At 45.0% G+C, this 27207-nt stretch overlaps 1 protein-coding gene across 1 annotated transcript in view; it reads right to left on the minus strand.

The window, feature by feature from the left end:
- Positions 1–415: 415 nt before the first annotated feature.
- The window catches only part of LOC310760716 (uncharacterized protein), a 38360-nt gene continuing 11568 nt past the window's right edge, over positions 416–27207 (minus strand). Inside the window, exons 4-7 of the mRNA XM_083609781.1 lie at positions 13432–13514; positions 11985–12111; positions 7433–11078; positions 416–932 (exon numbers count right to left, since the gene is read on the minus strand). Of these exons, the coding sequence (XP_083465907.1) occupies positions 9472–11078; positions 11985–12111; positions 13432–13514 (1817 nt within the window). The 3' untranslated portion in view covers positions 416–932; positions 7433–9471. The remainder of the gene's footprint in view (positions 933–7432; positions 11079–11984; positions 12112–13431; positions 13515–27207) is intronic.

Here is a 27207-nt window from a genome sequence, read left to right on the forward strand (position 1 = left end):
TCCTCGGTTCCCCTCTCTCTTAGCAGTCCCTCTCCCAAGGTATTTTCCTTTGTATGCCAGACCCAGGGGATCCTCTGAGTCCTTTCTACTGACTCAGAAATCTCCTTTTCCTAGAAAATCTCTCCCCTCCCGAATGGAAGGAGACCCCAGAAGAAGAGTCTTCCCACAGCTTCTCCCTCCAGATTAAGTCCCTTCTGAACACTCTCTCCAGACCCTCAACATGGACTTCCTATCTCAGCTACGACTGTTAATAGAGGATGAGCTGCCTCACTTCATGAAATTACAACCTCGCTCCTTCAAAGTATTAGAGTTCAAAGACTGTGATAAAAATGAAAGAAGACCAAAGGGAGAACAATATCGTGGTTCTCAAATGATGGATAACATAGGTTACTACAGGAGTAAGAAAATAAAATGATAATTATTAGTATTATTTATTATTTATACCCCGCCCATCTGGCTGGGCTTCCCCAGCCACTCTGGGCAGCTTCAAATAAAATATTAAAATACTAATACATCAAACATTAAAAGCTTCCCTAAACAGGGCTGCCTTCAGATGTCTTCTAAAAGTCTGGTAGTTGTTCTCTTTGACATCTGGTGGGAGGGCGTTCCACAGGGTGGGCGCCACTATCGAGAAGGCCCTCTGGCTGGTTCCCAGTAACTAAGCTTCTCACAGTGAGGTAACCTCCAGAAGGCCCTCGGTGCTGGACCTCAGTGTCTGGGTAGAACTTCAAAGGTAGCCCCATGTAGAGGGCATTGCAGCAGTCCAAGCGGGAGATGAGCAGAGCATGCACCAATCTGGTGAGGCAGTCCGCAGGCAGATAGGGTCTCAGCCTGCATACCAGATGGAGCTGGTAAACAGCTGCCCTGGACACAGATTTGACCTGTGCCTCCATGGACAGCTATGAGTCCAAAATGACTCCCAGGCTGCGCACCTGGTCCTTCAGGGGCACAGTTACCCCATTCAGACTTCCGGGTTGGAGCCATCGGTAATGGCCGAATTCCTCTGACTAAGAGGAATTTGCTCCATGAAAATTGGGTCTGGCCGTCACAGCGAAGGCGGAGACCCTTCAGAAATCACAGGCGGGTGAAGCCTGTGAACGTGGGATTCGGCGGGCACCCTCGGTGCCTCCCCTACTCGCGGGGAAACCTGTTTGCGGGGCTCCGGAGCGAAGTGGGGTGAGCAGCACGGTGTTGTGAATCGATTGCTTTTTCCACAGAGTGAAGCCGCACAGCCGTTGCCGGAGAGCGCTGACTTTTTCCTGTGAACAATTGGATTTTAAAGACACTACCTGTGAGTAGAACAAATTGGAAACTTTTAAAAGAAGAAAGATTTAATTCGGAATTGTAGCAGGGAGGCATAAACAGGAAGTCTGCCTTCCGCTTTTGTAGATAGAACAAAGCAAAGAGGCTGCAAGCTAGAGTCTTGGAGAGCCGATTGGAAAGGATTAAATTTCAACTTCTAAAAATAGAAAACCCTCATTGGAAGCAGGAGAAGAGGGGGGAGAAGTTTTGGACTATTTGTACCTGCGAGAGAGAGGGAAGGAAGTTAAAATTCCACTGCTCAGAACCTGGGAACGGGCTGCAACTGAGACAATAAGGCTGCCGTATCTGGAACGCGCTCTGTTAGCTGTCAAAGAGAGATACATTGTTTTTAACTGTTTCTAACTGTCCCCCTCTGACTTTAAAGGGAGAAAAAAAGTAACTGAAAATTAAAACTAAATTTCCTGCTTGAGTTATGTTTTAAAAGGAGTTATTTTGGATCAATACAAGTACAGATTGTAACTGTTTCCCCCTAGAGGTAGCTGTGGAAACTGTCATAAGAGCTAGACCAGGGGAATTTTCCATTAGAAAGATAAAACAGCCTGACTGTGGGATTGACCTTGGACTTTCTGAGTGTTATGGCAGATTGGAAAGAGAAAGTAGATTTGTCACTCCCAGAAAAAACAACGAGATCTGGGAAGTCTTGGCAGCGAAGAGCGTCAGCATCTGGTCCTTCTGCCTCACCCGCAGCTGTACCAACACAACTTAAACCAAGAGGAATGTCATCAGAAGAGGGTTTAGCGACTGTGCTAGGTAAGATAAATGAATCTTTGGAAAAACTCAGCAGGAAAGTAGATGAGACAAATGTAAAAGTCGATGCGTCAAATGCAAAGGTGGATGCTGCAAATACCAAAATTGATATAAATACAGAAAGTATAAATAGTCTGGGACAAAAGGTGAATACCAACATAGAAGCCATACAGAAATTGATACAGGAGTCTGCTTCGACCCGTCAAATTGCAGAGGAAGCTAAGGAAAAAGTGGATGCTGTGGAAGTTAAAGTAACTCAATTGGAAATAAGAGAGTCCCAGATATACAGAGACAGGTTGAGGACCATAAGCTGATTCTCTCTATGATTGAGCTCAAGGAAAAACAGTTGAACTTGAGGATTAGAGTTGTACCTGAATTGGAGAAAGATAGTCTGATAGAATTTCTTACGCAGGAATTTGCAGAGTTTTGGAATTTGGATTTGGAACAAAAAGGAGTGAAAATCGTGAGTACTTTTAGGCTTGGAAGAGGAGGGAAGAAGAATAGAGTAAGAGACTGTTTGATTACCCTCCGATCTAAAGAAGAGAGAGACAAAATTTTGGGTTGGCACTTTCAGAAGACTTTGGAAATATTGCAGACAAGAGTGGAAATATTCAAAGATATCCCAAAATATCTTTTGGACCTTAGATCCAATTATGGAGACTTGGTTGCTCTGCTGAGAAGGAACAGAATCATCTTTAGGTGGGAATTTCCTCAAGGCCTATCCTTCAGCTTTAAAGGAAGAAAAATAAAAATAAGATCAGTTGAAGATAAAGAAAAATTTCTAAGCATTCACGAAGAGGATTTACAGAAGGGACTTGGAAAAGAACCAGGAGCATTGGACAGAAGATCACCAGACAGTAGGGTTAGAGCAAAGAGTACTGGACAGAAGATCACCTAAACTGGACATAGCAAAGCTACCTTTTGGATTGGACTGCCCAGCGAAAGGGATACCAACACCACCGACAGAGCAAGAGCAAGCACTGGGCGCAGCTGGAGAAGACTTAAAGTAACTACATCATGGCACTGCAAATATTAAGCTGGAATGTTAATGGGATGAACTCCCCTGAGAAAAGATGAAGAGTCTTTCATGCATTAAAAAAAGAACAATTGGACTTGATTTGTTTACAAGAAACACATGTGATAAGGCCACACAGGAAAATATTGGCAAATAAAAGATTGGGGCATGAATTTATTTCATCAGACAAAGTTAAAAAAAAGAGTAGTACTTTACGCAAAGGAGGGCCTATCACCGAAATTTCTTTTTAAAGATGACCAAGGAAGATTTGTAGCAATTGAAATCCAATCGCAAGGAGAGAAATTTTTGATATTAGGCATTTATGCACCAAATGAGGGAAAATCAGAATTTTTTAAGAAGTTACATGAGACTCTGATGGACTATATGGACTATTATATGATTTTGATGGGGGATATGAATGGAGTGGTGTCTACAAATATGGATAAAGCACAGAGACAGGTAGCTACTAAGGATGGTAGATTGCCAAAGACTTTATTTGATATGACTGACAATATGGACTTAGTTGATGTTTGGAGAATTAAAAACCCTTTGGGAAGAGAGGGAACCTTCTTCTCTGAGGCCAAAATGGCATGGACAAGAATTGACCAAATTTGGGTAACTAGAGGGCCGGCCCCAAAGACTAGAAAGGTGGAAATATGCCCTAAAATGTGCTCCGACCATAATGCTGTAAAGATGGAATTGAAACTAACACCAACTGGTTCCTTCAGATGGAGGATGAATGACACATTGTTTAGGAATGAAGAAGTGACTAAGAAGGCCCAAAAAACTCTGAGAGACTATTTTGAGATAAATATGAATACCACTGTAAAAAAAAGAGTAATTTGGGACGCAAGTGAAGCGGTTATGAGAGGATTTTTGATACAACAGAATGCGATTCAAAAGAGAGTTCAAAATGAGAAAAAAGATAAGATTTTGGAGAAAATAAAGGAAGGAGAGAAGAAACTGAGAGCGAAACCAAAGTCGCAGGAGATTCTGAAAGAGATAAAGTTACATCAAGTACAATATATGAAAATGATAAACCAGGAAATTTAAACAGATGAATTAAACAGAAAATTAAACAGATGAGACAAAAGACATTTGAATCGGCAAACAAATGTGGAAAACTGCTGGCTTGGCAAATAAAAAAAGACAGAAACTTAACACTATTACAAATTTGGAAGTAGAAGGGAAAAATATACAGAATCCAGTGGAGATTAGAAAGTGTTTTCAGAGGTATTTTAAACAACTATATACACAGGAAACCCAGAAACAAATGGACATTGATTGTTTTTTGAAAAAAAATGGATTACAAAAAATCTCTCAAGAAAATAAGCTAATGTTGAACTAACGGAGCAAGAGATAGAAGGGGCCATCCAGAATATGCAATTGGGTAAATCCCCAGGACCGGATGGCTTGACTTCAAGATACTACAGATCTTTGAAAGAATGGATAATACAGCCTTTAAAGGAAGTGTGTAATGGAATATTGGAAGGGAAAAGGGCACCAGAGTCGTGGAAGGAAGCTTATAGTACACTTATACCGAAAACAGAGTCTGAGAAGACACAGCTTAAGAATTACCGCCCCATATCTTTGCTTAATGTGGATTATAAAATTTTTGCAGACATTTTGGCTAAAAGATTAAAAAAGGTATTAGTAGAAGAAATCCATAAAGACCAAGCTGGTTTTCTCCCGGGCAGACACTTGTCTGATAACACGAGGAACATAATTAACATTTTAGAAAAGTTACAAGTGAATATCAATACTAAAGCAGTCTTGATATTTGTGGATGCGGAGAAAGCCTTTGACAATATTTCTTGGAGCTTTATGAAGAAAAATTTACAGGGGATGGGGGTTGGCCAAGGTTTTGAAAACGGTATAGGTGCAATTTACTCAGAACAAAAGGCAAAATTAATTGTGAACAATGTAGTGACAGAAGAATTTAAGATAGAGAAAGGAACACGACAAGGTTGCCTAATCTCTCCATTGTTATTTATATCGGTCCTGGAGGTTCTTTTAAACATGATTAGAAGGGACCAAACAGTTAAAGGTATACAAGTTGGAGCCAAACAGTATAAACTGAAAGCATTTGCCGATGATTTGGTATTGACATTACAGGAGCCAGAATCTAGTACTAAAAGAGTATTGGAACTGATTCAAGAATTTGGTCAGGTGGCGGGTTTTAAGTTGAATAAGATGAAAACTAAAGTCTTAAGAGAAAAATTTAACAGTGATGGAGAGAGAAAGGTTTCAGAAGGAGACAGGACTAACACTGGTTAAGAAAGTGAAATACCTAGGGGTTAATATGACTGCCAAGAATGTGAATCTGTTTAAGGATAATTATGAAAAATGTTGGATGGAAGTGAAAAAGGATTTAGAAATATGGTCAAACCTGAAGCTTTCATTGTTAGGCCGAATTGCTGTGATAAAAATGAATGTATTGCCAAGGATGCTGTTTTTGTTTCAAACATTGCAAATTTTGGATAAAATGGAGTGTTTCAAGAAGTGGCAGAGAGATATTTCTAGATTTGTCTGGCAGGGCAAGAAGCCTCGAATAAAATTTAAGATATTAACTGACGCTAATGAAAGAGGTGGATTTGCCCTGCCAGACTTAAAACTTTATTATGAATCAGCCGCTTTTTGCTGGCTGAGAGAATGCATGCTTCTTGAGAACACTGATGTGTTGGATTTAGAAGGTTTTAACAACATTTTTGGGTGGCATGCATATTTGTGGTATGATAAAGTTAAAGCACATAAAGCGTTTAAAAACCATATTGTCAGAAAAGCACTGTTTAATGTTTGGACAAGATATAAGGATCTGCTTGAAAATAAAACCCCAAGGTGGCTGTCACCAATGGAAGCGAAGGCTCAGAAAAAGCTCAATATGGAGGTCAAATGGCCGAAATATTGGGAAATTTTGGAACAAGATGGAGATAGACTGAAATTGCAGAGTTTTGAGAAACTAAAGAACAAAGTGTGAGACTGGCTTCATTATTATCAGATAATGGAGGCATATACTTTGGAGAAAAAAATTGGCTTCCAGGTGGAAAAATCAAAATTGGAAACAGAACTGTTAGATTCCAAAACTAAGAATTTGTCAAGAATGTATAACTTGCTGTTGAAATGGAATACTCAGGATGAAACGGTGAAATCTGCTATGATTAAATGGGCACAAGATGTTGGATATAATATTATGATGGCTGACTGGGAACAGTTATGGACCACAGGTATGAAGTTCACGGCATGCAATGCCTTAAGAGAGAATATAATGAAAATGATATACAGGTGGTACATGACACCAGTCAAGCTTGCAAAAATTTATCATCTGCCCGATAATAAATGTTGGAAATGTAAAGAGACTGAAGGTACATTCTTTCACCTTTGGTGGACATGCCCAAGGATTAAGGCTTTCTGGGAGACGATCTATAATGAAATGAAAAAGGTATTTAAATATACCTTTCTGAAGAAACCAAAGGCCTTTCTCCTGGGCATGGTCGGCCAATTGGTGTCAAAGAAGGGTAGAACTTTCTTTATGTATGCTACAACAGCAGCAAGAATACTTATTGCAAAGTATTGGAAGACACAAGATCTACCCACCCTGGAAGAATGGCAGATAATAATAATAATATAATAATAATTTATTATTTATACCCCGCCCATCGGGCTGGGCCTCCCCAGCCACTCTGGGCGGCTTCCATAGAAACCAAAAATACAGTAAAATTATCACACGTTAAAAACTTCCCTGAACAGGGCTGCCTTAAGATGTCTTCTGAATGTCAGGTAGTTGTTTATCGCTTTGACGTCTGCTGGAAGGGCGTTACACAGGGCGGGTGCCACTACCGAGAAGGCCCTCTGCCTGGTTCCCTGTAGCTTTGCTTCTCGCAATGAGGGAACCGCCAGAAGGTCCTCGGCGCTGGACCTCAGCATCCGGGCAGAATGATGGGGGTGGAGACGCTCCTTCAGGTATACTGGACCGAGGCCGTTTACGGCTTTAAAAGTCAGCACCAACACTTTGAATTGTGCTCGGAAATGTACTGGGAGCCAATGTAGGTCTTTCAAGACCGGTGTTATATGGTCTCGGCAGCCGCCCCCAGTCACCAGTCTAGCTGCTGCATTCTGGATTAGTTGTAGTTTCTGAGTCACCTTCAAAGGTAGCCCCACGTAGAGTGCATTGCAGTAGTCCAAGCGGGAGATAACCAGAGCATGCACCACTCTGTCGAGACAGTCCGCAGGCAGATAGGGTCTCAGCCTACGTACCAGATGGAGCTGGTAAACAGCTGCCCTGGACACAGATTTGACCTGTGCCTCCATGGACAGCTGTGAGTCCAAAATGACTCCCAGGCTGTGCACCTGGTCCTTCAGGGGCACAGTTACCCCATTCTGGACCAGGGAATCCTCCACACCTGCCCGCCTCCTGTCCCCAAAAAACAGTACTTCTGTCTTGTCAGGATTCAACCTCAATCTGTTAGCCGCCATCCATCCTCCAACCGCCTCCAGACACTCACACAGGACCTTCACTGCCTTTGAATTAAAAGAGAGGTAGAGCTGGGTATCATCCGCATACTGATGAACACCCAGTCCAAACCTCCTGATGATCTCTCCCAGCGGCTGCGTGTAAATGTTGAAAAGCATGGGGGAGAGGATGGAACCCTGAGGCACCCCACAAGTGAGAGCCCAGGGGTCTGAACACTCATCCCCCACCACCACTTTCTAAACACGACCCAGGAAGAAGGAGCGGAACCACTGTATAACAGTGCCCCCAGCTCCCAGCCCCTCAAGACGGTCCAGAAGGAAGTTATGGTCGATGGTATCAAACGCCGCTGAGAGATCCAGCAGAACTAGGAAACAGTTCTCACCTTTGTCCCTAGCCCGCCGGAGATCATCAACCAGCGCGACCAAGACAGTTTCAGTCCCATGATGAGGCCTGAATCCCGACTGGAAGGGATCCAAATGGTCCGCTTCTTCCAGGCGTGCCTGGAGTTGTTCAGAAACCACTCGCTCAACCACCTTGCCCAAGAATGGAGGATTTGAGACTGGGCGATAGTTGGCCGTGGCCGCATCTAAAGATGGGTCCGGGAAGGCTCCCTCACGGAGGGAAGCATTCACCACCCCATGAAGCCCATCGCCCAGTCCTTCCCGGCTAGTTTTTATAAGCCAGGATGGACAAGGATCAAGGAGACAAGTGGTTGGTTTCACTCGTCCAAGCAGCCTGTCCACATCCTTGGGGGTAACAGATTGGAATTGATCCCACACAACCTGACTAGACAGGACTCTAGCACTCTCCCGACCGGGCCCTGCTCCCACGGTGGAGTCTACGTCTTCTCGAATCGGAGCAACTTTGTCTGCAAAAAACTTTGCAAAATCATTGCAGGTCATGTGGCCTGTACTGGGCCCTAATGGAGCAGGTGGTTCTGCTAAATTGTGAACCACCTGAAAGAGTCTCCTGCTGCTGTTTTCCGCAGATGTAATAGAGGCAGTGAAGAAAGTCTTCTTCGCCGTCGCTATCACCACTTGGTAGGCTCAACATTGAGCTCTAACCCGTGTCTGGTCAGCTTCAGAATGGGTTATCCGCCACCGGCACTCTAGCCGTCTCAGCGATTGTTTCATCACCCTCAGCTCCGAAGAAAACCATGGGGCTGTCCGGGCTCCATGCAATCGGAGAGGGCGCTTCGGAGCCAAACAGTCAATAGCCCTGGTTAACTCCACATTTCAGCGGGCCACCAAGAATCAGCTGAAAGGCCATCAACATGGGATGAAACATCCCCTACCGCTCTCTGCAAACCATTTTGATCCATTAAGGGGCTGACCATCTGAATCGGTCCCACCTCCCTGAAGAGGGGAAGGTTCGCGGAGAAGTCCAGTTGCACCAGGAAGTGATCTGACCATGGCAATTCTTTAGTTTCGCTTTTACTTAGTGTCAGATCACCAACATCCATAGAGTTGAACACCAGGTCGTGTCGGCGTGGATGTTAAAATCCCCTAGGACAACCAAACTAGGTGTCTCCAGGAGAACATCCGCCATGACCTGGAGCAGCTCGGACAGGGAATCCTTGGTGCAGTGGGGAGGTCGGTACACCAAAAGGAATCCTGTACTGCCCCTATTGCCCAACTTCCAGAACATGCACTCAGAGAACTGGGTCTTCCCAATAGGACGCCTGCTCCACAGGGTAGGACACAAACCAATGCCTTCAAGTTTTGTTTTTAAAAAAGACTGACTAAACATGCGGAAGAACTTTTTGACAGCAAGAGCTGTTAGTGGATTGGACTCCCTTGGGAGTGCTGGAATTTCCATTCTTCGAGGTTTTCAAATGAAGTTGGATGGTCATGTGTCATGGATGCTTTACTTGCTATGCCTGCATCACAAGGGGTGAAATAGATTGCACCAGGGATCACTTCAAGCTTGAAAATTCTACAATTCCGTGATTCTCCCCTGTATGAATTCTTTGATGGTTAGTGAGACTGGACTTTTGTTTGAAGCTCTTTCCACATTCCGCACACTGATAGGGTTTCTCCCCTGTATGAATTCTTTGATGGGAAGTGAGATTGAAGCTCATACTGAAGCTCTTTCCACATTCAATGCACTGATAGGGTTTCTCCCCTGTATGAATTCTTTGATGGGAAGTGAGATTGGAGCTCTGACTGAAGCTCTTTCCACATTCCACACATTGATAGGGTTTCTCCCCTGTATGAATTCTTTGATGTTTAGTGAGATCGAAGCTGCTACTGAAGCTCTTTCCACATTCCACACACTGATAGGGTTTCTCCCTTGTATGAATTATCTGATGGGAGGTGAGATGGGAGCTCATACTGAAGCTCTTTCCACATTCCACACACTGATAGGGTTTCTCCCCTGTATGAATTCTTTGATGGGAAGTGAGATGGGAGCTCATACTGAAGCTCTTTCCACATTCCACACACTGATAGGGTTTCTCCCCTGTATGAATTCTTTGATGGGAAATGAGTTTGGAGCTATCAGTGAAGATCTTTCCACATTCCACACACTGATAGGGTTTCTCCCCTGTATGAATTCTTTGATGTTTAGTGAGATCGGAGCTTCTACTGAAGCTCCTTCCACATTCCACACACTGATAGGGTTTCTCCCCTGTATGAATTATCTGATGGGAAGTGAGACTGGAGCTCATACTGAAGCTCTTTCCACATTCCATGCACTGATAGGGTTTCTCCCCTGTATGAATTCTTTGATGGGAAGTGAGATGGGAGCTCATACTGAAGCTCTTTCCACATTCCACACATCGATAGGGTTTCTCCCCTGTATGAATTCTTTGATGTTTAGTGAGAGAGGAGCTGCTACTGAAGCTCTTTCCACATTCCACACACTGATAGGGTTTCTCCCCTGTATGAATTCTTTGATGTTTAGTGAGATCGGCGCTTCTACTGAAGCTCTTTCCACATTCCATGCACCGATAGGGTTTCTCCCCTGTATGAGTTATTTGATGGGAAGTGAGATTGTAGCTCATACTGAAGCTCTTTCCACATTCCATACACTGATAGGGTTTCTCCCCTGTATGAATTCTTTGATGTTTAGTGAGATTGTAGCTCATACTGAAGCTCTTTCCACATTCCACACACTGATAGGGTTTCTCCCCTGTATGAATTCTTTGATGGGAAGTGAGACTTTGGCTGTGACTGAAGCTCTTTCCACATTCCACACACTGATAGGGTTTCTCCCCTGTGTGAATTCTTTGATGTTTAGTGAGATTGGAGCTGCTACTGAAGCTCTTTCCACATTCCACACACTGATAGGGTTTCTCCCCTGTATGAATTCTTTGATGGGAAGTGAGAGAGAAGCTCTGACTGAAGCTCTTTCCACATTCCATGCACCGATAGGGTTTCTTTCCAATGAGATTTTGTTGATGGGAAGTGGAATGGGAGCTCTGACTGCAGCTCTTTCCACATTCCAAATTTTTACGTGCCTTCTCCACTCTGCAGATTGTGTTGTGGTCACCTTTGTTCTTCCTTTCCAATTCATCACAATCTGCAATGGAGAGAAAAAGGGATTAGAGTCTCAGGAACAAATGGAGCCCCCAATTAGGGAATAATGCTCATTAAATTTGTTGTAGAGAAGGCAGTGTTCATTACCTTTGTTATTTGTAATAAACCAATGTATTATTATTGGATTCTAATCGTTGGTTGAAGGTTGCTTTGTTTGAAGTAAGTTACTCATTTTAAAGATTTTGTACTTTTTGTAAAAATTTTGTACTTTTTTCATTGGATTAGATTGTTGTTATTATGACTGTTTCATGTTTATACAGTAGCACCTCGGGTTACGTAACTCTCGGATTATATAAACATCATGCGCAGTGATCCTTGGGTTGCGAAAACCTCGGGATCTGGCCGGACCTCCGGAACGGATCCCATTCGCAACCAGAGGTACGACTGTATATGTGTTGGAAGCTTCCCAGATTGGCTGGGGCAACCCAACCAGATGGTAAGGGTATACATAAAAATTATTATTACTACTATTATTATCACTGCTAGTACTACCTGAGATTCAATCAGCCTGGCTCTTCTCTGGGGCAGATGTTGTTTGGCCCACTCATGGCATCCCCTCCATCTCCAGTGTCAGTCGTCTCTTTGGTCAACCCAAGACTGACAGCAGCAAAAACAAAAACAGAAAACCTGACAGAAGCTACTTATCTTTCTGAACAACTCTGAAGCTGACATTTAAGATGCCTGGGCAGTTCAGATCAGCCCAACTGTGGTAGAAGGAGGCAGAACTGGAGGAAGATTGTTCACAGAAAAAACTGTAATCTACTATTTCTTGTGGGGGTGTTAGGTTCCCAGCTGTTGTAGGGGGCGCTGTGAAAATATATGAGGTTTGTCACATAGATGTATTTTTTGAATTTCCTGGCAGATAGGACGATCCCACACGGAGGCTTACCAAGAGAGGCCACGATCCCCCAATTCTCCTCCATGACGTCCTTATACAGAGCTCTCTGGTCAGGATCCAGCAACGCCCACTCCTCATCCGTGAAACGAACAGCGACATCTTCAAAGCACACTGGACCCTAAAAGAAAAAGGGAAATGTCCTCCTCTGAGACAGCAGAAATATGATCTGCTACACAATGCTCTGTTATTTCCTTCCTGTTAATTGCCGTGTTATTTCAATAGGATTGCTTTGCTGCACATTTTTATTATGGGTACCTATTTTAATGCTTTAATTGAATTCTTTTATTCTGCATTTTAACTATGGGTATTCGTCTTTTTGCAAATAGGTGGTACTCCAGCTTATGTTTACGTTTTTCTGCCTTCGCAAGCATTCCAGTTTCCCCGATGGAAGGATCCACTTTCTCCTCTCCTCGTGAGTTGTTCTGGGGAGGTTCCCTTCCAATGCCCTAGAGCCAAATTCAAGGGGTTCATGGGGGCATGGAGAGGGGGAGGAATGGGGGGCAGACCCCATTTTGCAGCGAATGGGGCTGGCTAGGTGAATCCTGGACATTATTTGTTCTCGTCTGTCCGCTGCTTAGAAGCCTATTTTAGCATTCATTGATGAATACAGAAATACAAGAAGCCTAGTTTGGATGGCCATCTGTCTTGGATTATCGAGCTGAGATTCCTGCAATGCAGGGGGTTGGACTTGATGACTCTTATTGTCCCTTCAACTCTAGGATTCCATGAAAACTGCAACTACAGATGAATCCTACTGGCAACATTCAGAAGGCTGGTGTCACAGAGTTATCTGGGCAGGAAATCCCACAGTTCACAGCTGGAGTTTACTTTTTATCAGCAAGAGCACGATGTTCACACACTTGGCTGAGTTTCGGGCTTCATGAGAACAGCAGCTCATTCCCTGAGCCTCTTCCTCCACAAAACAGTTGCTGAGAGTGAAGGCCCCCGGCTCCCCACAGCTTTCCAAGTCCCCTCCCCTCTGGGGTTTCTGCCAAGCAATTGAACAGTGTGCCAGTGTGCAGCCTGCCTTTACTCCTCCATGTTAGACCTCTCTTAGCTCTGAGAGACAAGCAGGGAGGGTGGATTCTGGCAGAAGGAGAGGGAGCCATCGGTGGCTCCTCCTTCTCCTGACTCACCTCTGCCTCTCGATCTTCCTCTCCCACTCGCCTCCTTCTTCTGCCTCTGATTCTGCACTGCATTCTGCCACAGAGTCTCCCAGCTCACTAAGCCCTGTTGCCCCTTCAGCTTCTGACACCTCCTCTTCCCAAGCTTCTCCCTCTGACCGCCAATCCTTCCTCAACCTTCACTCCTTGGGCTCAGAGCAATCTTCCCTTCCTGGTTCCCCGGCTGCTTCCTCCCACCACTCCTCTGTACCCAACCAGTCCATGACATTGCTCCATCCCTCGGCCTCTGTCCCCACAAGGCAGCTTCCCCTGACCTGATCTGGTTCCACAGCCACTGCTTCCCTTCTGCCCCCATGAAAAGATGGATCAGGAGGTCTTGCCGGCATCATTCTGTCACCTGCAAAAGAAAAAAAGGTAAGCAGAATGCTAGGAGTGCCTGCTTCTCTCACAGGGGAAACAGGACATCTCTAACTACAGATGGGCTTTGAGAAAGCCTTACCTGCTGAGTGCAGTTGAAGGTTTGTGCCCATTTCATGTTAGGTGTGCAGAAATACATCTCCCCTCCTCTGAACCCTTGTTCCCAACCCCCACCCCTCAAAAAAAAAAAAACCAAGATGAAAAGAACCCTCGGATGAGTTGGAAAACCAACAGAACAAGACCAAATGGAGAAAAGCCACCTTCCTCCTTACCCAGTGGCCTCTCTCTGGTGTCCAACGGAGCCCTCTCTGCCTCACAGGAATCCAGGTCCATTTCTGCAAAGAGATCCCTTTTCTGAAAGAACAATACGAATTCAAAACAGTAAATGAAAGGTGAGAAATATTAGAAAGAGAACGCAAAGACAGATACTTTGAGGGTGTTAGATTTCATTCCCTGAAAACGGATGGGCCACCAGCAGACCATTTTTGGATATTCTCCATCCTGATTGGAGCCCCTTGGGAGTATCCAGAGGAAAGTCTCTCTCACCTGTTTTCTCTCTGCCTGCTCTCTCTCCTCTGCCTGACTCAGGAGGAAACCTTCGGCCAGGGCCACCGCCTGGGAACTGGTCTCCGCTCCACATTCCCTCACCCAGCTCTCCATCTCTAGCGGAAGGACAGCCAGGAACTGCTCCAAGATCACCAGGTCCAGCATCTCAGCTTTCGTGTGCCTTTCTGGCTTCAGCCACTGATGATCAAGGTGGTAGAGTCGGCTGCAAACCTCTCGAGGTCCTTTGGCCTCCTGGCAGCAGAACTGCCTCAACGGCCAGCTCCGCCCCACTGAGGGGATGGTGTCCTCCTCACCCAGGATCTTCTGCACAGAGTTTTCCAAGAATCCCCCACTGCTCCCAGTTTGGATGACATGGCCTCTTCCTGCTCTAGGGCCAGCTGTGTCTCGCTCAGCCATCTGTGCTCTCAGGAAGCCTCTGAGAGATCGGAAGGAACCCTTTGGTCTTCTGCCAAGTTCTGTCAGTCTGAATGAGAAGCTCTAGCAAATCCTACAAAGCAAATACATTGTTCTGTTACAAAAGCTGTACAGTATCAGGAGAAGAAAAAGTTTCCCTGAGCAAGCATGGATGAGTCTTGCTGGGAACCAGGGTAGGATTGCACCACAGCCCAGACTCTGAGCTATCTTTCTAAAAAGGAGGAGGAGGAGATGTAGGCCTCTAGAAGGGAGATTGTGGAAATGTGGAGGCAAGCGAAGAGATTAATGCGAGGCGAATCAGCCTGGTTGCTCCTTCCTTCCAGTCAATGCATGAAATCAGAACTGATTGACAAGGGAGTCATTGGTTCCTAGTGAAAAATGACTACGTGTGTTGAATCTGAATCTCCTTTCTTGTAGCTTGAAGCCATGGGTTGGAATCCTGCGCCCAGGTGACATGGCTTTCCTAAAGGCCGGCCTCACTATACACTGCCTTTGTTGATCTAAAAGCAGCCTTTGATACAGTCTCCAGAACCAGACTCTGGGACAGACTACAGGGGACCTACATAGAATTAAGAGCTTCTGCTCTTCATTCAGGCACTGCACGCAAACACGGCTCTTAGAGTCAGGTCTAGCCGCCTAGGACACCTAACGGACCCTATTAAAACCTCTAAAGGAGTCAGGCAAGGGTGCCTATTGGCCCCTCTACTATTCAATTTCTATCTAAATAATTTAGTATCTGCACTCCATGACTCAGAACTCCACCCTCCGAAGCTCGCAAATCGGCATATTTCGGTCCTGCTATATGCCAATGATGCAGTAATTTTATCTAGAACCCCCACTGGACTTAAAAGAGCACTAAGAAAGCTCGCAGCATACTGTGAATTTGAATGTCTCAAAATCAACTATCAAAAGACCAAGATACTCGCTTTTGGGGCAAAACCAAAGCTTAAAAGCTGGGAACTCCAAGGCCATAAATTAGAACACGTCACAAACTATAAGTATCTAGGAATGGTGGTACAGGCCTCAGGAGCCAAGAAACTACACATAAACTCCATCGGGAGTTCAGCGGAAAAACCCGCAAATTGTATCCTTAAATTTTTCAGAGCACAAGGGGGCTTCTTCGTTCCCGCAGCTCGAAAACTATACAAGGCCAAAACTTTGTTGTTGTTTTTTAAATAAATGTTTATTAAAGTTTTACAAATCAAAAAGTTCATCATTTCACATAGATCATTCCATTAAATAAAGCCCACAGAAAAAATAAAAAGCAAAAATATATAACAAAAAAAAGAAAAAGAGAAAAAAGAAAAATCCACTTTTTTAAAAAAATTCAAAATTCCATGTCCCTCTGTCCTGACCTCCTCACATCTCCCTTTTTTGTGTTCCTCTTTATTCCAATCAAATTCAGCAAGTTCAAACCCTTATTCAAACTATGCTTAAATTATATTTTTCTAATTATTATGTCCCAGATTTTCATTATCTTAGCCCATTCCTCATCTTATATACTATGACATAATTTTATTCTGTTCATAACCCCCTTCTCCTTTTTAACATTCTTCTTTTCATTCACATTTAACCAAATCCCACAAGCCCTGTTGCCTTCACTTCCCACATCATGTTAACACTCCAACATTTTGCAATGTTTTTGTAAATAGTCCTTAAACTTTTTCCAATCCTGTTCCATCAGTTCTTCTCCCTGGTCACGGATTCTGCCAGTCATTTCAGCCATCTCCATGTAGTCAATCACTTGCATCTGCCATTCTTCCACGGTGGGTAGATCTTGTGTCTTCCAATGCTTGGCAAGAAGTATTCTTGCTGCTGTTGTTGCATACATAAAAAATGTTCTGTCTTTCTTTGACACCCGTTGGCCAACTATGCCCAAAAGGAAGGCCTCTGGTTTCTTAGGAAAGGTAAATTTAAATACCTTCTTCAGTTCATTATATATCGTTTCCCAGTAAGCCTTGACCCTTGGGCATGTCCACCAAAGGTGAAAGAATGTTCCCTCAGCTTCTTTACATTTCCAGCACTTGTTGTCAGGCAGGTGATAAATTTTTGCAAGCTTGACTGGGGTCATGTACCACCTGTAAATCATTTTCATAATATTCTCCTTTAAGGCAATGCATGCCGTAAACTTCATACCGGTGGTCCACAACTGCTCCCAGTCAGCAAACATAATGTCCTGCGCCCATTTAATCATCGCTGATTTAACCGTTTCATCCTGTGTGTTCCATTTTAACAGCAAGTTATACATCTTTGACAAAATCTTAGTTTTTGGTTCTAACAGTTCTGTTTCCAATTTTGATTTCTCCACCTGGAAGCCAATTTTTTTGTCCAAATTGTAGGCCTCTCTTATTTGATAATAATGAAGCCAATCTCGCACTTTGGCCTCCATATTGAGCTTTTTCTGAGACTTAGCTTCCATAGGTGACAACCATACAAGGCCAAAACTTTGGCACAACTCCTTTATGGTTCCTTTTTGCCCCCGCCTTCCTCGGCTTCCTCCCCCTTTGAGAGAGTTCAATCTGGACTTCTTAGAGCTCTCCTCCAAGTGCCCAGATGTGTCTCAAACGCATGGGTGAGATTAGAAACTGGGGTGATGAGAGTGGAGGCTAGCATCTGCCTAACATCAATCTACAAATGGCTGACATTGAATCTGCTCCCCCGAGGGATAGCCCCATTGATTCTCTGCGACCAATTCCAGTCAGGCTGGCAGACTGCAGTTCTGAACACCCTCCAGAAACTGGGTTTTGCCCCTCAAGCCCTTCTAAGTCTGGGGTTGGGCCAGGCCAAAGCCACGGTCAAGCAAAGAATATTAGATACCGAGAGAGAACAGGACTGTGCAAGGTGCCCCGACCATAAAATTGGAGAAATCGAGAAATATATAGCCGCACCGGCAGAATATCTCTTCTTTCTCGCATCTAGAAATGCAAGAAGGGCCTTTACACTCGCCAGAAGCTCGGCTCTTCCCTCGCTGGTCCTGGATGGAGCCTTTAGAAAAGTCCCGTGTGCTCAGAGACTTTTCACCTGCCCATTGGGAGAGATAGGAAGCCAAAACACTTGTTCTTTAGACGTCCCTTTTACGAAGAGGCACGTATTAAGACCATTGATCCCCTGCTGGTGAGGCTCGCCGACCTCCCGCAAAAGCAAAAATTTGACCTTTTGCTGTTAGGCAAAGATCAGAAGATGACCTGGATGGTCGCCAGATTCTGTGTACAGATCTGTACGCGCAGACCATCTCCCAACTCAAAATAGTCCATCATGAAAATCCCCAAACTCGGTTATATGGGTGACTCTGAGTCAACTCCCTGGTATAGTTTATTGGTGTACATTGTTTTTAAATTTGTTGTTGTACATAAATTGCCTGTTTTACTTCTGTGACTGTACCCCTACTGATAGCCTTATTCAAAGAAGCTAGATTTCTATCTGCTAGATTTCCTTTTTTTTTTTAAGATATTTATTAAAGTTTTCAATTTTTTATGCAAACAAAAAACAAACAAACAAATTAAAAAACATATAGTTCATAATACATACTTTTCAATAACATATTTCTCTGACCTCCTCATACCTCCCCTTCTTGTATTCCATTTCAAATTATTTGTTCAGCAAATCCTTAACTTAAAGCATTACAGCTTATAATAACACCTTGTTTTCTATCCAATCCTTTTTTTTCATATTCCTTTATATCATTACAGCTAGAAACCACTCAATTTCAATCCAGCATCATTCAACATTCCTTAATTTTACAATATTTCTGTAAGTAGTCCTTAAATTTTTTCCAATCTTCTTCTGCCGACTCTTCTCCCTGGTCACGGATTCTGCCAGTCATTTCTGCCAATCCCAATCAGTTTCATCTGCCATTCTTCCAGAGTGGGTAAATCTTGCGTCTTCCAATACTTTGCGATGAGTATTCTTGCTGCTGTTGTAGCATACATAAAAAACGTTCTGTCCTTCTTTGGCACCACTTGGCCGGCCATGCCCAAGAGAAAGGCCTCTGGTTTCTTCAGGAAGGTATATTTAAATACCTTTTTCAATTCATTATATATCATTTCCCAGAAAGCCTTAATCCTAGGGCACGTCCACCAAAGGTGAAAGAATGTACCTTCGGTTTCCTTACATTTCCAACATTTATTATCGGGCAAATGATAGATTTTTGCAAGCTTGACTGGTGTCATGTACCACCTGTATATCATTTTCATAATATTCTCTCTTAAGGCATTACATGCCGTAAACTTAATCCCAGTGGTCCACAACTGTTCCCAGTCAGCAAACATAATATTATGTCCAACGTCTTGTGCCCATTTAATCATTACAGATTTAACCGTCTCATCCTGAGTATTCCATTTCAACAGCAAGTTATACATTTTTGACAAAGTCTTAGTTTTGGGTTCTAACAATTCTGTTTCCAATTTAGATTTTTCCACCTGGAAACCAACTTTCTAATCCAAATTGTAAGCCTCCATTATCTGGTAATAATGAAGCCAAACTCGCACTTTATCTTTTAATTTCTCAAAACTCTGCAATTTCAGTCTGTCCCCTTCTTGCTCCAAAATTTCCCAGTATTTTGGCCATTTGGCCTCCATGTTAAGTTTTTTCTGGGCCTTAGCCTCCATTGGTGACAACCACCTTGGGGTTTTATTTTCCAATAGATCCTTATATCTAATCCAAACATTAAACAATGCTCTCCTGACAATATGGTTTTTGAAAGCTTTGTGTGCTTTAAGCTTGTCATACCACAAATATGCATGCCATCCAAAAACGTTGTTAAAACCTTCTAGATCCAAAATGTCTGTATTCTCAAGAAGCAGCCAGTCTTTCAACCAGCAGAATGCTGCTGCTAGATTTCTATCTGCTAGATTTCCCAGGGGGCTCTGAATAATTTTTTTTCTGGAAGGGGGGGCAGTAACCTTCTCCTCTCCCCCCCCCCAAAGATCTAAAGGAAGGAGACAGTTCCTGCCACCTCGTCCCTCCCTGGCAGGACCCCCTGCTCCCGGGGTCTGCCCTCCCCGCAGGAGCCACCCTCCCCTGCTGCAGCCCTGGGACCCCCCCTTCTCCCCACTGCACCCTCGGGGGGGGGGGAGAGAGAGAGAGAGAGAGAGGAGACTCACCAGATCCCAGGAGAGGATTGCCCTTCCCAAAGGAGTAAGCAGCGTCTTTATACAAATGCAGAATACACAGTACTGTAGTTGCAAACCTCGCGCAACCCCGTCCCTCCCTGGCAGGACCCCCTGCTCCCAGGGGCTCCCCCCCCCACATGAGCCACCCTCCCCTGCTGCATCCCTGGGACCCCCCCCCCCTTCTCCCCACTGCACCCTCTGGCGGGGGGGAGAGGAGACTCACCAGATCCCCGTGGAAGAGAACAATGCAGCATTTGCAGCAGAGGAAAGCAACCCCCCCTTGCAGGAAGGGGAGGGAGGGGGTTTTCCTCTGGAGGACCTGGCCCCCCTTTACTTCCTGTCCCCTCTAGGAATGCAGCTCGGTTCCCTTTAACCCTTGCAAAGCCGAGTCCACCCTGCTCAGTCCTCTCTGCCTTTTCTCTCCTGCATTGCACAATCCCAGAGATGCTCATTTTGAGGGGACGCTCTTGGTTGGTCTGTGATCCGCTCCCTCCCTTGGCCAGAAACTGGAGGAAGAGGTTGCAGGGAAAAGGGGTTTGCAGGAAGCAAGGAAGCTCATCCTAGAATGGGAGGGAGCCCTAAGGGTCATCTATTCCAGCCCCCCTGCAAGGCAGGAATCTCAGCCAAAGCATCCACCCTCTGCTTCAAAGCCTCCAAGGAAGGAGAGTCCGCCATCTCCCAAGGGATTCTGCTGCTCTTCCCGTCAGAAGAAACTGCTTTCTGGTCCTCTGGGTCCCTTATTCTGGGTGCTCCCCTCTAGGGCAGGAGAAAAGAAGCTGGCTCCCTCTTCCATGGGTCAGCCCCCCAGATATTGAGAGGTGGCTCCCATGTCTTCCATCCAGGCAGATTTTGTCTCCATCTGGGTTTGTTATTACTGGAATGGCTACCTGTCTGGAACTCAGGTATCAGGATGCCAGGGATTATCCCTCAGGCAGAGGGGCTGCTGAGTAGCTGAGCTCACAGGTCTATAGGAATTTCTGAAGTTTTCCCAGTGAGCCAGTACATAGATGCATTTATCAGTGAATTATTACATTTGGTATTGTGCAGCAGAGGCCCTTTGACCAGAAGGGAAGAAACTGATGACGTGTTTTGTGGGGACAAGTCACAAAAGTCACAAAATGATGGTTCTGATTTTGGTAGTGGGCTGCATGTGCATGATATCTGCTGCAGGGGCAACCCCCCCCAAAAAAAAACTATACATAAATTTTGCCTTCCAGTGTCCGGCTATACCTCTTGGCTCGTCCTCCAAACTTTGCTGGGGGGCTGTGTTCCCCCTCCCAAAGCAGGGACACACTCTTAGCACCCGAAAGCTGTACCACCTCATTGCTGCTGCCGGGGGTGAGAGGGTTTATATAGTGGCAGGTGATGCCCTTTTGAAATATTTGGCCAATTAAGTGAGGGAGGGAATCCCTCAAGGGACGGAGCAGCAGCTGATTTGCTACCTGTGCAATGACACCCTCCTCTCAGCTGAGCAGGTGCCCTGGGGGGACCTCAGAGGGGAGGTCTGGTGGCAGGAATCTGAGCATCCTGGACCCTGCCCCATGGTTCCCTTTGCCCTCCACCAAACACACATTGAGTGTAACAAAAGAGATTGCTGGAGGCAGGGGTGGGACCTGTTGGCCCTGAATATCTGATTGGCTAAGCAGATGAAATGGACAGAAGCATCTCAGCCAGTGGGAAAGGCAGCCATATGGACTATGGCAGGCATCCCCAACCTCGGCCCTCCAGATGTTTTGCGACTACAATTCCCATCATTCCTGACCACTGGTCCTGTTAGCTAGGGATGAAGGGAGTTGTAGTCCCAAAACATCTGGAGGGCTGAGTTTGGGGATGCCTGCACTATGGGTTGTGGACTCTCCATCTTTGGCGGTTTTCACATACCTGTCAACTGAGTGGGACGTCCTGAAATTCCATAAGCCACTCTGGCTTCTGATTGGCTCCCAGGATGGCCTGTTTTGGCTCCCGTGAAACTGTGGCCCCAAAAGACGGCCATTTTGGGGGGTCCTTGCTCTCGCGTGAGTTACAGGACTCATTCAGGAGCGTGGCCCCAAAAGTCGCAGGTCCCAATTTCCCTCTGCAACATGTTGGAGGGTTGGCAGAGTTTGGGAGGACAACTCTATTCATATTCTATGGCTGTGGGTGACAGGAGAAAGAATAGACGATGTCAGAATCTTCAGAGGGCCAGCAGAGGAGCCTCCCTTGGATGAATCACCACACCCCCATAGTGGCCGTAAAAGCAGGTGAGCAGTGAGTCTCCCCTCAAGTTTTAAAAGGAATGCTGCATTACTAGGCTGTCTCCCAGGATGCTTTTTATTATGTTTTTATCATTGTTGTTCTGTATTGTGCTTTTAATGTTGTACACCGCCCTGGGATATTCTGATAAAGGGGGTATATAAATTGAATTATTATAATTATTATTTCCCCAGCACTATAAGTTCCTTGTTTGATTGTGTTTTTATGTTATAAAGGGCTCTGAGTTCCGCCTTCTGGAGTGCCAAGTCTTTTTGAGAGAACTGCTGTGGAGCTGAGATGAAGGCGAAGAGACCATTTCCTCTCCACCCAGCAGAGGTGTGGAACTCCAGGAAGACACAAATTGAAAGACAGTGCGCTATTTTATTTTATTTTTTATAACTCCTGCTTATGTTATATGATGTTATAATGTATTGTAATTTTCATAAAATGTATAGACTGCTTGATTGTAAAAACACACACTTTCAAAATTTTTAAAAATATTTTTATTAGTAATTTCAACATAACATTTTATCCAAAAACATATCATCCTTAACCCCCCCCCCTTATTTTCCCCCTCTCCAAAAAACTTGACGCCCCCCGACTTCCCCCAGCTCCTCTCTCTGGTTTATCAACATATGTTATTTTCTGCATGTTACAAAACTGTACAGATCCTTAATTTATCTATCTAAATGTTATCAATAAAAAGTTTGTAAATGTTTATTCAAAACCTGCCAAGGAGTCCAGTTCATTTTGTTGCTTCTGTAAGTACTTTGTAAAGGGTTCCCATTCATCTTTAAAACCACAATTATCCTTGTCACGTGGTTTGTGTGTCAATTTTGCCAATTCTGTGATTTCCATCAATTTCTCTTGCCATAGTTCTTTAGTCGGGATTTCCTCATTCTTCCATCCTTGTGCTGTTAAGACTCTTGCCGTCGTTGTCGCTTACATAAAGATATTTTTCAGTTTCCTTGGCAGGTCTTTTCCTACAATCCCTAACAAGAATGCTTCAGGTTTTTAAACAAATGTTAATTGGAACATTTTCTTCAACTCGTTATATATCATTTCCCAAAACTTTTTGATTTCATTACAATCCTACCACATATGGTAAAAAGTCCCGTCTCTTTCTTTACACTTCCAAAACATATTTGAGCTGGTTTTGTTCATTCTTCCTAACTGCACTGGTGTCATATAGCATCTATACATCATCTTCATATAATTTTCTTTCAGCAAGGAACACTCTGTGAATTTTAAATTGGTTTTCCATAACTTTTTCCAATCTTCCACAATAATATTATGACCTATATCTTGTGCCCATTTAATCATAACTGATTTCACCTCTTCGTCTTTCGTCTCCCATTCTAACAGAATACCGTATGTGCCTTTCAGCAGTTGGAATCTAAGTCTCTCCTGTATTTGTCAAAGGACTCTCTGAAATTCTGATGTTAGCCTGTATCTCCTTTTCGTTTATGTAAAGGAAATGCCCTCTGGGAATTCTCATTTATATCTAATGTCAGCTCTCCTGAGTGCTATTGTTAAATATCTATATTTAGTTCTTCTAAGTCTCAATTTCAGTGGAATCTCTCTAAAGATATCTACTTTTTGTCTGGCAACCACATGATTTTTTTCAAAAACTGTTCTGAAGGATTGCGTCCCTCACTCTTTTTGTTACTAGTGTTAATAAAACATCTGGCTGCCTCCGTTCTCAATTTTCACACGATCTAATTCTGAAACAGCTCCCAACCAATCTTTGCTTTCTCCCATCCATTCTGAAATTTTCTGTGTGACATATGTCTCCAATATGTCTGCGTGACATATGTCTACATACGCTTCAGGCTACAGACTTCGCTACCCCAGAAATAGTACCTCAGGTTAAGAACTTTGCTTCAGGATGAGAACAGAAATCGTGCTCCGGCGGCCCCATTCGCTAAAGTGGTGTTTCAGGTTAAGAACAGTTTCAGGTTAAGAACAGACCTCCAGAACAAATTAAGTTCTTAACCGGAGGTACCACTGTACAGGCACAGCTTCTCTTAAACTCCCTCCTCTCATAATCAGTTGTTACAATTCAGGTATCCAGAATAAATGCTAAAAGGCTTAACTCTGTTTCTGCTGCTTCTCTCTCATTCCCTTCCTTAGTTAGGACAGGACAGCCCAGCTTCCTTCATGGCTTCATACTTTGGTCCGTGAGCGAGGGGCCACTTTTCCTCGGATCCCCTCTCTCTTAGCAGTCCCACTCCTGAGGTATTTTCCTTTGTATGCCAGACCCAGGGGATCCTCTGAGTCCTTTTTACTGACTCAGAAATCTCCTTTTCCTAGAAAATCTCTCCCCTCCCGAATGGAAGGAGAACCCAGAAGAAGAGTCTTCCCACAGCTTCTCCTTCCAGATTAACTCCCGTCTGAACACTCTCTCCAGACCTTCAACATGGACTTCCAATCTCAACTACGACTGTTAATAGAGGATGAGCTGCCTCACTTCATGAAATTAAAACCTCGCTCCTTCAAAGTATTAGAGTTCAAAGACTGTGATAAAAATGAAAGAAGAGCAAAGGGAGAACAATATCGTGGTTCTCAAATGATGGATAACATAGGTTACTACAGGCGAAAGAAAATAAAATGATAATTATTATTAATATTTATTCTTTATATCACACCCATCAAACATTAAAAGCTTCCCTAAACAGGGCTGCCTTCAGATGTCTTCTAAAAGTCTGGTAGTTGTTGTTCTCTTTGACATCTGGTGGGAGGGCGTTCCACAGGGAGGGCGCCACTACCGAGAAGGCCCTCTGGCTGGTTCCCAGTAACTTAGCTTCTCGCAGTGAGGTAACCTCCAGAAGGCCCTCGGTGCTGGACTTCAGTGTCTGGGTAGAACTTCAAAGGTAGCCCCACGTAGAGTGCATTGCAGCAGTCCAAGCGGGAGATGAGCAGAGCATGCACCACTTTGGCGAGACAGTCTGCAGGCAGATAGGGTCTCAGCCTGTGTACCAGATGGAGCTGGGAAACAGCTGCCCTGGGCACAGATTTGACCTGTGCCTCCATGGACAGCTATGAGTCCAAAATGACTCCCAGGTTGCGCACCTGGTCCTTCAGGGGCACAGTTACCCCATTCAGGACCAGGGAGTCCTCCATACCTGCCCCCTCCTGTCCCCCAAAACAGTACTTCTGTCTTGTCACGATTCAACCTAAATCTGTTAGCTGCCATCCATCCTCCAACCACCTCCACACACACACACACAGGACCTTCACCGCCTTCACTGGTTCTGATTTGAAAGAGAGGTAGAGCTGGGTGTCATCCGCATACTGATGAACACCAAGTCCAAACCCCCTGATGATCTCTCCCAGCGGCTGCATGTAGATGTTGAAAAGCATGGGGGAGAGGATGGATCCCTGAGGCACCCCACAAGTGAGAGCCCAGGGTTCTGAACACTCATCCCCCACCACCACTTTCTGAACACGGCCCAGGGGGAAGGAGCGGAACCACTGTATGACAGTGCCCCCAGCTTCCAGCCCCTCAAGATGGTCCAGAAGGATGTTATGGTCGATGGTATCAAACGCCGCTGAGAGATCCAGCAGAACTAGGAAACAGCTCTCACCTTTGTCCATAGCCCGCCAGAGATCATCAACCAGTGCGACCAAGGCAGTTTCAAGTCCCATGTTGAGGCCTGAATCCCGTCTGGAAGGGATCCAAATGGTCCGCTTCCTCCAGGCGTGCCTGGAGTTGTTCAGCAACCACTCGCTCAATCACCTTGCCCAAGAATGGAGGATTTGAGACTGGGCGATAGTTGGCCATTGTGGCCACATCTAAAGATGGGTCCGGGAAGGCTCCCTCACAGAGGGAAGCTTTCACCACCCCACGAAGCCCATCGCCCAGCCCTTCTCAGCCAGCTTTTATAAGCCAGGATGGACAAGGATCAAGGAGACAAGTGGTTGGTTTCTCTCGTCCAAGCAGCTTGTCCACATCCTCGGGGGTAACAGATTGGAATTGATCCAACATAACTAGACAGGACTCTAGCACTCTCCTGCCCTGCTCCCACAGTGGAGTCTACGTCTTCTCGAATCGGAGCAACTTTGTCTGCAAAAAACTTTGCAAAATCATTGCAGGAGATCATGTGGCCTGTACTGGGCCCTAATGGAGCAGGTGGTACTGCTAAATTGTGAACCACCTGAAAGAGTCTCCTGCTGCTGTTTTCCGCAGATGTAATAGAGGCGGTGAAGAAAGTCTTCTTGGCTGTCGCTATCACCACTTGGTAGGCTCAACATTCAGCTCTAACCCGTGTCCGGTCAGCTTCAGAATGGGTTATCCGCCACCGGCGCTCTAGCCGTCTCAGCGATTGTTTCATCACCCTCAGCTCCGAAGAAAACCACGGGGCTGTCCGGGCTCCATGCAATCGGAGAGGGCGCTTCGGAGCCAAACAGTCAATAGCCCTGGTTAACTCCACATTTCAGCGGGCCACCAGAAATCAGCTGAAAGGCCATCAACATGGGATAAAACATCCCCTACCACTCTCTGGAAACCATTTGGATCCATTAAGGGGCGGACCATCTGAATCGGTCCCACCTCCCTGAAGGAGGGGAAGGTTCGCGGAGAAGTCCAGTTGCACCAGGAAGTGATCTGACCATGGCACTTCTTTAGTTTCGCTTTTACTTAGTGTTAGATCACCAACATCCATAGAGGTGAACACCAGGTCTACGTTATGTCCGCGGCTATGAGTTGGGCCAAACATATTCAGGGAAAGCCCCATGGAGGCCATCCTTTCCACGAAGTCCCAAGTGGCCCCTTGTAATAATAATAATAATAAATTTTATTTATATCCCGCCCTCCCTGGCCGAAGACGGGCTCAGGGCAGCTAACAACACTAAAACAGTGCAACTGTTGTAAGGTCGTGTCGGTGTGGATGTTAAAATCCCCTAGGACAACCAAACTAGGTGTCCCCAGGAGAACATCCGCCACGACATGGAGCAGCTCAGGCAGGGAATCCTTGGTGCGGTGTGGAGGTCGGTACACCAAAAGGAATCCTGTACTGCCCCTATTGCCCAACTTCCAGAACATGCACTCGGAGAACTGGGTCTTCCTAATACGACGCCTGCTCCACAGGGTAGGACACAAACCAATGCCTTCAAGTTTTGTTTTTTTAAAAAAAGACTGACTAAACATGAGGAAGAACTTTTTGAAAGCAAGAGCTGTTAGTGGATTGGACTCCCTTGGGAGTGCTGGAATTTCCATTCTTTGAGGTTTTCAAATGAAGTTGGATGGTCATCTGTCATGGATGCTTTACTTGCTATGCCTGCATCACAAGGGGTGAAATAGATTGCACCAGGGATCACTTCAAGCTCAAAAATTCTATAATTCCGTGA

This window comes from Podarcis filfolensis, assembly GCF_964270895.1.
Source record: "Podarcis filfolensis genome assembly, chromosome: 4".
Taxonomy (NCBI): Eukaryota; Metazoa; Chordata; class Lepidosauria; order Squamata; family Lacertidae; genus Podarcis; species Podarcis filfolensis.